The 14,484-nt window shown below is 53.8% G+C and overlaps 1 protein-coding gene across 1 annotated transcript in view; it reads left to right on the top strand.

Moving 5' to 3' along the window:
* LOC107123071 (phosphofurin acidic cluster sorting protein 1-like) overlaps positions 1–14,270 on the top strand; it is a 68,272-nt gene extending 54,002 nt beyond the window's left edge. The window contains exons 13-25 of the mRNA XM_015426244.1: positions 371–503; positions 713–817; positions 1,877–1,983; positions 2,364–2,518; positions 4,149–4,259; positions 4,383–4,485; positions 4,908–4,979; positions 8,173–8,215; positions 8,466–8,508; positions 10,362–10,503; positions 11,369–11,592; positions 11,767–11,880; positions 12,144–14,270. Coding sequence (XP_015281730.1) covers positions 371–503; positions 713–817; positions 1,877–1,983; positions 2,364–2,518; positions 4,149–4,259; positions 4,383–4,485; positions 4,908–4,979; positions 8,173–8,215; positions 8,466–8,508; positions 10,362–10,503; positions 11,369–11,592; positions 11,767–11,880; positions 12,144–12,259 — 1,468 coding nt within the window. The 3' untranslated portion in view covers positions 12,260–14,270. The remainder of the gene's footprint in view (positions 1–370; positions 504–712; positions 818–1,876; positions 1,984–2,363; positions 2,519–4,148; positions 4,260–4,382; positions 4,486–4,907; positions 4,980–8,172; positions 8,216–8,465; positions 8,509–10,361; positions 10,504–11,368; positions 11,593–11,766; positions 11,881–12,143) is intronic.
* The last annotated feature ends 214 nt before the right edge of the window (positions 14,271–14,484 follow it).

Here is a 14,484-nt window from a genome sequence, read left to right as displayed (position 1 = left end):
CACAGTATTCCAAATGAGGCTGCACCACGGATCTTTACAGGGGCATTACAGTATTGGCCCTTTTATTCTCAATCCCTTTCCTAATAATCCCTAAAATCCTTCCAGTGCTAGTTTGGCACATGGACATTGGTGCAGGAGGACACACTCAGTTGATTTCAATGGAGGTGATGAGACCTGCCAGACACTTGAATTGCCTTTTTGGAGCCTCCTGAAAAGGAGTCCCTGTGAATATCATGGGCTGGATGGTCTCTCTCTGGACCTCTGTGCATCACTGCCGACTTGCACAATCCAGCTGTTGTGGTTGCTCAGTCGCTAAGGAGAGCGTTTCCCTGGGGACCCCTTTGTTCACTTTGACCTTTCTGTCTTATAGCAAAGTTGAGAACAAGCCGCTGTGGCGACCCCGCAGCATGTCCGTCAAGGACAGGCAGAACTCCAAGGGCCAGGCGGACCGGACCAGCAGCCTGGACAGCGAGAGCTCCCCAGACTCACGGCAGAGCACTCAGGTCAGGTTGTGGGGGAGCCCTCTTTTTCTTGGGATTGACTTGACCCCCATAGAAAGGGATGGATGGGCAGAGGGGTGGAGGAAAGAGGCAGCTTCTTGCTTTTGCGGGGGGGGGGGGAACTCTTCCATGTTTTCAAATCACCTGCCAGCCCAGGAGAGGCACGGTGGGTTTCATGCTGCTCTGAAGGCCGCTTTGCTTGGCTGCTGCAGGTGCCCCGCAAGTCTGTATATGATCAACTGAACCAGATCCTGGTCTCGGATGAGCAGCTGCCAGAGAGCATCATCCTGGTGAACATCACTGAGTGGCAAGGCCAGGTAAACACTGGATCGTGTGCTGGGTAGGCAGGTAGGGCTTTGGTGCATCTTTTGCATGCCTTACCTGGTGACAACGCATCTGATCCCGACCCCCTTGTTGCTATGACCAAGACCAGCCCTCCCAAGATCAACCTGTGCAGTCCAGAGCGCCCCAGCAGGGAGGAGGGACGCGGCGAGGCAGCCACTCCTGATAACTCAGCTGAGCCAGCCAAGCAAAGGTGAAATATTGCTGGGGTGGTTCTCCTGTTTCACTGGGAGAGTTTGGTAGTCCTCAGATTCTAACAAAGGATTAGATAGAATCATATAAAAATAAACAGAGGTAAATAAATAAAATAAACAGATGGCCCAGGCTAACCATGATAGCATCAGATTTTGGGAGATAAGCAGGGTCGGCCCTGGTTAGTGATTGGATGGGGGAGACCACCAAGGAAGTCCAGGGTCCCAACCTCTGAGTGTCTCTTGCCATGGAAACTCTCCAGGGTCAACCCAAGTTGGCTGTGTCTGGACAGTACTTATAAAGGTAAAGGTTCCCTTGCTCGAAAGCCAGTCGAATCTGACTCTAGGGTTGCGGTGCTCATCTCCGTTTCCAAGCTGAAGAGCCAGCGCTGTCCGAAGACGTTTCCGTGGTCATGTGGCCGGCATGACTAAGCACCAAGGCGCACAGAACGCTGTTACCTTCCCACCAAAGTGGTACCTATTTATCTACTTGCAATTTCTTGCTTTCGAACGGCTAGGTTGGCAGGAGCTGGGCCAGAGACAGGAACTCACTCCGTCATGCGGCACCCACCAAATATATCGATAAAGCGATTTTAAAAATAAGAAATTTAGAATAAGATTTTGGTGTGGTGGAAGCTTATTTTCAGAGAAAGGAGACACTTTTCCGTTTCTGTCAACTTCAGAACACATGAACCTGGCAGCAGGGCTGGGCCAGACCTTTTCCCAAGACACCGGAAAGTGGCTGTCAAGTCACAGGAGCCGATACCGGGTTAGATGGGTCAGTGGGTCTGCTTCTGTAGAAAGCAGGCCCTCATATTCTTATTTTTGGCTTTGTCTTGGCAGTATCTCTGTGATCAGCTCCAGGAACACAAGCAGCCCATCGTCTCCACCTGCTCCATGGCGGATGTCCAGGCTGCCTTCAACACTATTGTTGCTCGCATCCAGAGATAGTGAGTACAGCCCGCAGGCAGCATGGAACCAGCTGGTGTGTGCCACGCATTAGCTGTTGCCAGAACACCCTCTCTGCAGTTCAATATCCATAGAGCACGCAGTGATTCCTGCTTTCTCCTAGGGAATTCTGCTCAGGCCCTGTATCCCAAAGAGGCATTTACAGAGACTGTTTCCCCATCTTTGGAGCACATGCTTATCCCAGCTCCATCAAAAGTCTGAGTCTGGATGGTTTTCTAGGTTGACCGAAGGCTCTGCCATTAATCCAGAATCTGTGAACACTTGGAGGGCGGGGAGAGGACGCCGTGCATGTTTTGCTTTGTTTTTCCTGTTCTGGTGCTGCTTCGCTCTGGACCTCTCAGCATCTCTCTTTCTCCGGCAGCTGCAACTGTAATTCCCACATGCCTCCTCCTGTGAAAGTGGCTGTGGCGGGGGACCAGAGTTACCTGAGCATCATCCTGCGCTTCTTTGTGGAGCAGCTGGCGAGCAAGACCCCCGACTGGCTCAACTACCTCCGTTTCCTGGTGGTGCCCTTGGGTAAGTCTTGACGCAGAAAGGCCAGAGCATTCTGTTAGCCTAGGGCACTGATGTTGGTTGACTGAGTGTGGTTTTATAATGATCTATTTTAGAACAAGAATACGCTCAAGGCGGGGGTTCCACTTAAAACTTAGTATCGTGCCCAATAGTGATGGGTGGCCCCATTATGTGGATCAGAAAAAGTCACCCAGGGCTGAGATACATATTCCTGCAAACCCAGGGAAACCTCCAGGGTGGCAGAACACCCCCCCTCCCAAGTTGGGTGGGTCAAAAAGCTTAAAAAAACCCCAGACATGCAACTTCATCAGGTGCACAGACACTGGTTGCATGAGATCTCACAAAAACCCATTGCCAGGATTTCAGTTGCCATTTTGGGCCGCCAAGAGAAACCAAAGCAGTGAACAGACATCTGCCATGTGGGGACTACAGAGACAAGGGAGGACTTGAGGGTAAAGAGAGCGGAAAGGAACATGGCGGGGGGCAAGGCAGAAGCAAGGCGGTGAAGGGTAGGCAGGAGGGAAGACTGAGAAGGCGGGAGGGGTGTGTGGAATGGAGGTGGAGGCAGCAGGGACGCGGGGCGAGTGCCGTGGGGGATACGGGAGGGGGCAGCAGATGGAGCTAACTGACTGGATGGCCCTGGCCCAGTCACAAGCAGACCGCCTGAGCTCCCTCACACACTCGCAGCCTAACCTGCTTTACATCATTATGGTGAGGACGAAACGGAGGAGGAGAGGAGAACAACGTCAGCTGCTTTGGGTTCCCAGGGGGAGAAAGGCGGACTATAAATGCAGCAAGTGGATAAATAAATGGTGGAGATGCTGGGGAGGAGGGACTCCCTCTCCTTCACCTGTTAACCAGCTTGCAGAGCTACTTTCCCCATAAAGATCCGTCCCCACAGGCAAGACTTTTCTACAGATTTACACAGAAGTAACTGCCTTTCCGCTAAGGTCCCACTTCTTTGTTTCCTGCCAGTTAATTATCTCCTGGGCTTCCCTGACTGGCTGTTTTTCTCCCACCACTCATGAACAAATGGATACTCCTCAGCTCCTGTTTCTTATTTTGCTGGGCTAAAATGTACAAACCCCCCCCCCCTTAATTCATCCTCCTCCCAGCTGATAATTTATAATTTATAATTCATTCATGAATGCTACAAGAGGGACCAGCAGTTGCAGGGGAGAAGAGACTGCAACTAAGCAGGAAGGAGATGGAAAAGATGACATTTTAAAGGGACAGTAGCCTTGGGAAGCTTTAGTAGTGCTTTGCTATTGTGCTGGTGCTCCAGTGGTTTCTAGTTTTAAAAAGTTGCCACGGATCAGAGAGAAAATTGCTACAAAGAGAAGGCGGAAACACACCAAGGATATTGGAACATCTATCACTTGGACTGTCCGTAAACATTGAGGGAATGAATCAAGGCAATGCTAAGCTGAAATGGCTGTTGTGGAATCAACCAGGACTGTCTTGTCAGCTTTTCCAAGGATGGAAAAGAAAACCTGGGCTAGAGAGGCGAAAGACAGGCTAACCGAAATAGGGTATGGCTGTGGGTCACAGACACAATGGGGGGTTCTACTGTGTGTGTCCCCCCACACACACACTCTCTTTAATGCCTCCGTTTCCTCTGTGTCATTCCCAGGCTCTCACCCTTTGGCCAAGTACCTTGGTTCTGTGGACAACAGGTACGGCACTTTGTTCCTGGACACAGCGTGGAGGGAGCTCTTCAGCAGAGCGGAGCCCCCTAGCTCAGGTAATAGCCCAGGAGACAGGCAGGAGCACCAGCAGCCATGGGAAAGCAACTGTGCAGAAGGGGACTGTAGGGGCTTTGCCCACTCTCTGCATCGTCTAACACTTCTCTTTGTCCCCCTCCCAGACACCGTGGATGTCCCTGGCCGGCTTGCCCAGTTCATTGCGGGTGCCAGCCTGTCCCACCAGCTGCCCATTTCTGAAGCCATGTTAACCTACAAGCAGAAGAGGTAAGGGGGCCGGCATTCTTCCTCTTCTACATCCATCCCTCCCCCCCCAGCTCAGCAAAAGATGTGGCCCCACACTGTACCCCTCGTGAATCTGTGCTGGACCTATCCAACACGGTTTCCGGTTGCTCCCAGCAGTTCCCCAAGGGGGTCGGGCAGTGAGACAGGCAGCCAAGGGAGCTGGAGGCTACAGACCGTTGCCTCTCCATGCATTCATCAGGCCACTTGGGTAACCTTGTAAGTGGGCTACTCTGTGGCTCTGGTTTGCCTGAACCTCCCCTGAAGCACAGGACAGCAGGGTGCAACAGACGGGCAGTTTTTCCTCTCCTGGCGGGGAGAAGGCAGTTCTGTGCCTGCATAAAGGCACGTCCAGACGGTGACTTTGGGAATTGCAAGTGCTGTTTCTGTGCTTCCTCCTGCCACAGTTCAGGTGTGCGGGGTACTTCACTCCCTGCTGTTCTCTGCTTGCCCCTACAGCCAACAGGGATCGGCACGCAGTACGTACGGCTGGCTTGCTGCATTCACTGCAGGGGTGCCTGGGGAAGGAGGGGCGAGCACCTGCTTTTCTGCTGCTCCCATGCCCCATCCATGGAGAGGCTTCCAAGATCTAGACATCATGCCCGTTGCACAGTTGTAGAACAAGAGCTTTCATTCCACCATCCGGGGTTTTGGCCTAGGTGGCAACGAAACGGGCACCAGCTTATACTCGGCTCTCGGTGCCTCCTGTGCTCCCCTCCAGCCAGTTCACCGCTTAGTTTGAATCGCCACTAAAGGGGAGCGGTTGAAGCCTGTGGCAGGGAATGGCAGCTGGCAAAGTGAAGCCTGTAAGCAGACCTGCTGCCGGTTCAGAGGAGCCACCGACTCAGGCCAGGTCAAAGGAGTCTGTTCTAGCAAGGCAGGCTGCCTCATGAACTCATCGCCCACTCTTGTCCTGTGGCCGTTTAAGGCCTCCTGAGACAAACGTGACAGCCGCTGGCCTGCACTGATGAGCAGAGCAACAGGAGAGACCTTTTGCTGGAATAGCCGTTGCACAAAGCAGCCGTTGGCAGCCATGTTGTGCCAGGAGGAAGAGACAAGGGACGTGGCGGTGGGGTTAGCTCTGGAAGTTGCTTCCAGCCGGCCTGTTGACACAAGCACCTGGGGGGGGGGGCATGGGAGCTATGGGGAAAGCCTGTGGTGGGCTGACCTTGTGCACAAGCTGTGGTTTTTGGCATGTCACCTCAAGCATTGCTTTGCAAGACAATTGCCGTGCGGTGCACCCAAAACCTTAGTGCTGCATGAAGCTATGTATGCTCTTGACTAGCTTGCCACCAGCTTGGGGGGCCAATGTGAACAGGCTTTCGCTACGGCTTCCCCACACAGCCAGGGGGTTGTCCAAGCAGGCCCACAGGTGCCTGTGTCAAGAATCTGCGCGGCTGCAGATCAGGAGTGAGCGTTATCGAGAGAGGGCGCTGAGTGGAGAGAGGGCGCTGAGAGCTCTGGGCTGGCATGTCTTTGGCTTCTGCATGAGCCCACTGCGCTCAGAGCTGACCCAGCAGCATCAGCACCCTCAGTGATGCTCTTGGGGAATGCCAGGGAAGCTGCGTCTGATCAGAAGAGTGTGCCCCCTGCGCCTTCTGCAAGGTGGCGGGGGACAATTGGGGCACATGTCTGAGGACAGTGCACTGCAGGTGCTTTGGGGATCTCAGAACGTCTTGGGCTGGTCTTTATTGCCCTGTGCAGGCTTTGGGCTTCCGGGAAGCAGCTGAGTTTCAAGCACGAGGACTCTCTGGCTGCTTGAATTCCATGCCTTGGATGAGTCATGTGAGAGAGCGGGCTAATGCTGTGCAATCAAAGATACACACAAAATCGCTTAGGCGACCCAACTCAAGAATGGATACGATAGCAGCATATTAAAACCAGTGATTTTTTTAAAAAAATAGTCAATAACATGGTGTCCGCACATAGAATCTATGAAACAGTAGGCAAGACTTGTGCCAAAGGTCTAGAACTAGAAGTAGGCCTCGGCACTGTTTCCCCCTTAAAAATCAGCAATCGCACCTTCCATTTGTCTAAGTGATTGCAGTAAAGTAGACCAGAAGCCTTCTGCAGCTGTAGGACGCCACTCCACTGGCAACCGATCTTCATGCAGTTGCAGTTCTTCCCTTAACACAGTGGTTTTCAGACCTGTTTTCCAGGACTTCTGGGGTTCCTCAGTGCTGTGGCTAATAATGACAGACAAAATCCCACTGAAAGGGAACATTCCTGCCCTAATACTCTGCAACATGCAGCCATAGGAGAGCATTGTGTGCAGTGCTGAGTGCGCACTTCGTTCACATGGGTTGACAGTGAACCCAAGAGGCTTGATCAGTGCCTTCAATAGACTGAGCACACGGCATAGAATGTCCTCAAACATTTTCCACGGGTGTGTGTGCCAGTGCTCAGGGGTTCCTTACAAGGCATGGCATGGAAGGCAGAACTTTTTGATTCCTATATTGTGCCCTGGAATACTTTACAGGTGCTTTTATAATTGATCAGAACAGCACCTAAGCTGCTCTGGCATCAGTCTCCGGTCACTTGTGGAGATGACAGCGGAGCCTCCATGGCTAAGGTAGCAGCATAAGCATTACACGCGCATGCAAACAGAAAAGGGTTCCCGTGTTTTGCAAGCTCCTCTCCGCCATCCTTCTGTGCTTCTGGCTTAGTTTGCAAGTATAAAATTAAGAGCTTCAGAAAGCCACTGCTTGAATACACCAAGGGAAGTCCCATTTATGTCCTCAAGGGTTTTGGAGCCCTCTTTGCTTAGGCAGACCTGGGGTGCTTGGAGGAAAATATCTGGCCTCGTCGTAGCTGTCACGAGAACCAGTGCAGCCCACGCCTTCCTCCATGGAGGAGCGAGCAACATGGGTTGCCTCGGCCTCCTCACTCAGCGCCGTGTGGTGCCTCCCAGCGCCGCTGTCTTAACCGCTTGTGTTCCAGCAGTGCTTATGCCTGTCCCTCTTCTTGGTTTTTTGGCATTCAAGGAAAAGAAGCCTCTATTTTGATTTTTATATCAGGTATTGGACTGTGGCTTGCTGCAGTGTTGCCTTTTCCCGTGTCCGTCCATCTCATCTCTTTGTCTAGGGACAGAACCGATCCCCTCCCTGCCTGCCTTTGTGTGAGGCGGGGGCTGCTGGCTGCTTCTGGTTTGCATGTGTGAATTCCCTGCTGTGGAAATAGAGTGGGGGGGGGGAGGAGAAGGAAGGGGAAAATTCCCCTTTTGAGCTGCATCTGACTCCTGCTGTCCCCCCCCCCCCCGGTACTGTGTGATCCTGTACTCCAGTGTTTGGGGGTGGTGGTGGAGTGCTGTGCTGTGTGAATCAGAAGAACCGGTCCTGCTTCACCCCCCCTTTTTCCTCCCCTGCTCCCACCTCCCAAGAGGAAGAACTCTCATTGCTTGGCTCTGCAATCACTGCTTGTTTATAATGCCAGGCTTTTGCTGGGACGTCTGCAGCCAAAGCCCCCGAGCCAGCAAAAAGCCTGGCCTTTTCTGCTTGTGTCAGATGGCACCTTGGTAGGGGTAGAGCTGCTCCCTTGCAGATTGGAAGGCTCTTGGTGATGTGAGACGCAAGGGACTCTGGGAGGTGAAGCCAGGCGCACGAGCCACGCTTCACAGTTGCCTTGGCAGGCAGAGGACTCTTAACCTTTAAATGCCTGTGTTCCATTTTGCAGCCCAGACGAGGATTCCTGCCAGAAATTTGTGCCATTTGTTGGGGTGAGTATTGTCAGGGGTGGGGACCGTAAATAAGCAGGAGGAGGACTCTCTGGTGGAGTACCAGCCCTGAGGTGCTCTCAGGAGGAGGCTGAACAGGACAGAGGCTCGCCTTCGGAAAGAAAGCCAAAGCCCTGCCTTTAAGAGGTGCAGTTTCCATTGCTGGGCTGAAGGTCGGAGGGAGGGCGCTGAAAGACGACCCTGGGCTCAGCTCTGATGCAGAGTTCTCCCTTTCTTCTCTCTTGCTTGGCAGGTGGTGAAGGTGGGGCTGGTGGAGCAGTCCTTCAGCACTTCAGGTGAGCAGCAGCCGGGGCGGCAAGACGGGCCCTCCGGGCTCCTGCCAAGCCGGCCTCCCTTTGTTCTCCCCTCCTGCCGGTTCCTTCCTTCGCTAGGGAGGATGCGTAATTGGCCTTTCAGTCGTGAGAGCTCTCCACCAAATGAGTAAAATCAAACAAAATGCAAAACAGGAGATGAAAGCAGGAGACTGTGCAGCAATCAGAACATGCAAGCACATTAACAAACCTGGGAAAAAAATAGCCTGGCTGAATAAACAGGATGTTGTGCTCCATCTAAATGGGCAAAGATCTACGTCCTGGAGCACCTCCTCTGGCAACAGGCTCCACCGCTTGGGGCCTGCTGCAGAGAAGGCCCATTTGGAAGGGGTTGCTAGCCAACAACGCCCCAGGGCCCCAAAATCTTTTAAAATTTTTACTTTATTTACATTCAGCCAGGGGTAGTTTCGTAGAAAAAGAGCTAGGGGAACTCATTAGCATAACTTATTAGCATATGCCACACCCCCTGACATCAGGGGCCCGGCGGTGAACCTGCAAGGCCGGCGGGAGTGCAAGGAAGCCCCGCCAAGGCCCTCCCTGGCCCCAGGCAGGCAGGGGTGGGGAGAGGCGGGGAGGAAGCAACTTACCCTCCCTCTTCTCCTGCCGCCTCCTGGCTGAATGAGGGCCAGAAGCAAGGGGCAGGGCTTCGTCGTGTGCCCCACCCCCTCGCACCTCACCCGGGGGAACTGCGATCCCCCGCGATCCCCCCCGAAATGACCTCTGCATTCAGCTTTCCTCCCCAGTGGGGACCCAAAGTGGCTTCTAACATTCTCTTCTCCTCTGTTTTATCCTGACAAAAACCATGTGAGGTTGGTTAGGCGGAGTGTGACTGGCCCGAGGTCACCCAGCAAGCTTCCCTGGCATGAGTGGGGATTCGAACCTGGGTCTCCCAGATCCTAGTCAGACACTCTAGCCACTGTACCACCCTGGCTCCAGACTCCAGTGGGGCCAGTGTGAGGCAGGCCCTAGAAGACTGAAATCACGTCAGGCAAACGATTGCTCTGTAAAGTGACTGTAGCAGACATTTCATCTCCGAAGACTGAGATGGACTTTATTTTTTTAAATCTTGATAGTGGAAAGGTCAGGGCACAAATGCTTTAAATAGGTGTCTGCGTAGTTCTTCTGAGAGCCCACCAGGCAAAGGTCGTAAAACATTTACACACTTCAAGGCAGTCTGTGCATGGACGACAGAAGCCCACAAGGACCTTGGAGCCTCTCAGGCCTTGTTACATTGAAGACGGGGAAACAACTGATCAGAACTTGAGGCAAAAATTATCATCCCAATCAGAAACAGGGGCACTGCCTCGTTTGCCTGTAGAATTCCTGCATTGCCCATCTGAGGAAGGTGTGACCCCCAGTGGTGCTTACTCTTTTGGCTGTGTGCTGTGCCTGCGTTTCTCATGCGCTGGTGCGTCCCTGGAGAGGAGACTGTCAGGAATCAAAAAGCTCAGAGTGCTCCTGAAAACAGCGGGCTGCCCTAGAGGCCTGCAGTGCCATCTGTGGTCACAAGGGGGCATTGCTCTCTGGAGAAGAAGGGAGGACAGGCCGGCACGCCTGTTGCCCGAATCCATCCATTCTGGGAAGAGTTAGACAATGAGAGCTCACTTCTTCCCCACCAGGAGTTGGGGGGGGGGGCACCCAGGGAGCCTGACTCCATCCTTCGGGAGGCCCTGCTGTCAAGCAACCGGCAGCCAGCTGCCTCCAGTGGGGTCACTTGCGCCCGACCGCAGTCAGGCAGGGACCACCCTAGTGCACGGAGGCCGAGAGGTGAGAACCTCCCCGTTATAACCGGTGTGTCCGTTTTCCTTTTCCTGCAGTTGATTCTGATGATGCCACCATCTGCACCCCCTCGCTACTTAGCTCATCCTCTCCATCCGGCGGAGGGGTCCCCTATACCAAGGAGGTCGTGGGCACCCCGCCGCCCTCCCCATCAGTGAGCAGTGGGCTCTCGGGAGCAGGGTAAGCACCTCTCAGCTACAACCACGGTGGGAATTCTGGCCCGGAGGACTAACAGTTGACCACTGCCAGTGACTTCACTGTTGAATCTTCTGTGAGTGATTCAGCTAGCGTGCTGAGTGCAAGGATAAATAACAGTGAGAGAAAGCAGCTGGGTTTAGAAAGACTGCCCATTCCCCAGAGCAGGAGGATGACGATAGGTCCGTCTGTGCAGTGAGGCTGTGGTGCATAACAGGGCTAGAGCCTGCTGTCGAACATTAGGCTGGGAGATTTCACTGGCAGCATCTGTGCACGAACTGCTAGAAGGGAGTTGAGCGTGGAAGTAGAAAGACAACCGCTTGCATAGTTGGAGACAAATGCTTGCGTGGCAACCTCAGGGGAAGGCCTGGGCCTCTGTGCCCTGCTGCTGGCCATCCAGAAGAACTGGTTGGCCAGTGTGTGAGACAGGATGCTGGACTGGATGGACCTCTGGTCTGACCCAGCTGGGCTCTCCTTATGTTCTTATGATTGCTGTGGGAATGGAGGATGGCAGGGTGAGTTGTAGAGATGGCTGCTCAGATGCGGTATAGTTTGCACTACATAGGTACTGCAGACTGTAAGGGGACAGTGTTTTACATGTTTGAATGCTTACCCTATATTAAAAACTGCAGGGGGAAAATAGCATGTCAGAATGAATGCTAAGTTAGAACCATTCTCTGAATTCCTAGCTTTCTATATTTGGGCAGTTTTTATATGGGACATTTAAACACTAGACACCCCTCCTCCTTCCTGTTGGAAGTGGTTCATTCCAGGAAGGGCTGCACCACCCATGATCCCGCTGATTATGTCTCAGCTCAGAGTTGTCGTAACTTTTTCCCTCTTCCTCCAGCTCTCTGAGTCCTGGTGTGGAGGTGATGGGTCTACAGGTCGACTACTGGACAGCTCAGGGGCCAGAAAAAAGAAAAGAGGCTGACAAGCGGGAAACGGGCATCAAGAACACCCTGAAAAGTAATTTCCGCTCCCTCCAGGTCAGCCGCATCCCCAGCCCCGGTGAGCTGGCCCCGCCCAACACAATGGCTATGACTGTGGTCACCAAGGAGAAGAACAAGAAAGGTACCAGGCCGCAAGCATTCTGTCCGTCCATCGCTTTTGTTCCATTCCTGTGGGCAAACTGGTGGCCGGCTCTTTGCATAGTCTGAGGAATAGGCCAGGCCTTTGACTGTGTGCTGGTTCACCTGTTGCCTGGCCATGCCTCTGTTATAAAATCTATTGTGTTGTCCTTGGTAGTGATGTTTCTGAGCAAGAAACCGAAAGAGAAGGACTTGGAACCCAAGAGCCAAGTGATAGAGGGGATCACTCGTCTGATCTGCACGGCCAAGCACCAAAACACCATGCTGCGTGGTAAGTCGCCTCCCCTGCGCAGGGTTTATCACGGGTGAGTTGTGGTCCTTTCCCTGAACACCTCGCTGGACCGTGATCCCCAGCAGCCCCCCCCCCCGATACTCCAGAAAATGGCCCATCTTTGGCTAAGCTGAACGCCCTCTCCACTACCACAGAAAACTTTAACAAAAGAGTGGTTCCTCACCCCAGCTGTGAGACTGAGCACTTGGTCCCGTCTTCACTCCTGCCACCCCCTGAATATCTTTCTGTCCCCCCTCTTACAGTTTGTATTGATGGTGTGGAGTGGAATGATGTGAAGTTTTTCCAGCTGGCTGCACAGTGGCCAACACATGTCAAGTATTTCCCGGTTGGCATCTTTGGCTACACAAAGAACGTGTGATCGAACGAAGCAGAATGGGCAGCTTGGAAGGGCCGGAGCTCAGCCGCGCCGAACGGAGAGAACACGTTCCCAGCTCTGTCGCTTCTGCTGAAGACTGACTTGCCCCGTGCTGGATCCCCGATCTGGCTGGGGCCCTGCTCGATCCCTTCGCCCCAGGCACGGAGCATCCTGATTTGCTTTACGTCTCACCCATGAATTTTAGTTTAACATGAACTTGGGTCCTAGGGAAATGGAAGAAAAGACACAGCAGGCTTCTCAGCCTGAACGGGAGACTAGAGTGCCAGGCCAGCCTTCTCCAGTAGAGGGGGTCAGGTGGGGCGGAGGCCGAGGGGATTCCTACCGCTCCCTGTGGGGCTTTGTGCCAGTGGCGGCTGGGAACCCCGTCCCCTTCCTGTCACAGGCAAGAAAGGGGAAGCTGGTTTCTTGACATGCTGCTATTTTGTAACTGCTCTAGTAGGGAATATTGTATTAGTGCCCTCCTGTAGGGTTACCCAGCCAAACTCTCCCAGTTGCATTCTGGGCAAGCTGGACCTCTGCCCACAAGTGCTGCTCTGCAGTCACACCTAACAGAGTTCACAGAGGGCTGCTGGGACCTCAGCATCCCGTCTCCTTTGAACACGAAGCAGCTCGCTCTGTCCCTGCTGCGAGAGGACTGGGGGTGTTCAGCTTCATGCTCTCTTGGGATGTGTGCCCGAGCCAGCGCAAGAGGCACTGAGATGGCAGGGGGGAAAGGCACGCGGGTAGGGGCTTCTGTTCCAGCAGCAGGCTCTGAGCTGCTGCATACGGTTCCTACTACTGTGGTTCAAGCAGTGTGTGTGAGTGAGGGGGGGAGGGGGGACAACGGCAGAAGCGTCTCCTGTTCATCGGCTCTGGCCGCACAAGGAGGTGATGGCACATAACTGGCAGGGTTCAAAGCAGCCTTTGGGCCAGGACCTGCTAGAATTCAGCAGGCAGGAGGGGACCCGCTGTTGCAGCTGCAGAAGGGCAAGAGGATGAGTTCTTTGCTATTTTAAAGCACAGTAAGCTGCCTTTTGAGGGAACAGCAGAGAAGTTTAGATGAGTGCTCTTCAGCGAGAAAAAGACGGAAATACCTTATGGGGAGAGGCATACTCCTCCTCAGACTCTTTTGTTCCACCTTTACAGAGGGTCCGGGAGGGGGGCGGGGAATGAGGCTGGGCCATGACAGCCCTGCCCCTCGCCCCCCCCCCCCCGGCTGTACCCCCCCCCGGCTGTACTTCCACTACGTGTCACCACTGCATGTTTGCTTGTGTGCAACAGCACCGCTGTGTCCTCCAGCCTGGTGCCAGGGAGTCCTGCTGCTCATGCCGGTGAGGGGCAGGCCAGGTCCCAGCCCCTCTCCACCACGCCTCAGGCTCCAGCACGGAAGGTGGCCGTCTCCTGTAACGGAAGGAGCTGGAGTCGTACACTCCGTTTGTAACCAGCACCAGCCCCCTAGACCAGCCCTTCTCTCAAACGGCCCCAAGGCCAGTCTCGGGAGCCGTAAGCTGAGCCAAGCCCCACTCCTTGTTGGGCTACCATCGTGGGTCACTTCACCCTGTCAGGAGGGACCAGAGGCAGGCAAGCGGGCAGCGCAGTGGCAGCATCAGCTGTCACAAACCGTAGGATGGGACGGCTGTCGAAACAGGAAGGCGGGCCTCTTCTTCGTCCTTTTCAGAAAGTACGCGCGTGGCTTCAACAAGACAGCCAGAAATCACAGCAAGGCGTCATGAGGGTAGCCTTCTTGTGGCAGCTGCTGGTGCCTCCTTGCCCTCCCTGACCGGATTACACACCCCTTCTTCCTTTCTCTTACACCCCTCCCCCCCCCACAACAAGGCAGGCTCCAAGGCGAGAGCTTTGGCTTTCCTGGAGCTTGTGCCACCAGAACTGCCAAACCGGACCCCCCCCCCCCTTGAAAGTGTATCCTACCGAACTCAAGAGACCTAAACTGTGGTATTGCGCCTGCCTGGCGGACGCAGCTGCTCATGGTTAGGAGAGCAGGGATGGTGGGTTAACCCCATTTTTTACAAGATTCTATTTTTGTTAAACTTTAATGTAAGGTTGCTTTCGGGATTAATTTTAATAAATTAATGCTGGTACCATTGTGACTAGGTGTCTGCTTGGATTTGTGGGTCGGTTTGAAATGCCGGCTGGCTGGCTGTTTGTGCAGTAGGGGTTGGAGTCCATCCAGAGAACTATGGAAATGGTTGAATGAGCTCAAAGAGTCT

Source organism: Gekko japonicus, unplaced genomic scaffold (assembly GCF_001447785.1).
Source record: "Gekko japonicus isolate JY-2015 unplaced genomic scaffold, Gekko_japonicus_V1.1 scaffold405, whole genome shotgun sequence".
Lineage (NCBI taxonomy): Eukaryota > Metazoa > Chordata > Lepidosauria > Squamata > Gekkonidae > Gekko > Gekko japonicus.
This window is presented reverse-complemented; position numbering and strand designations above follow the sequence as displayed.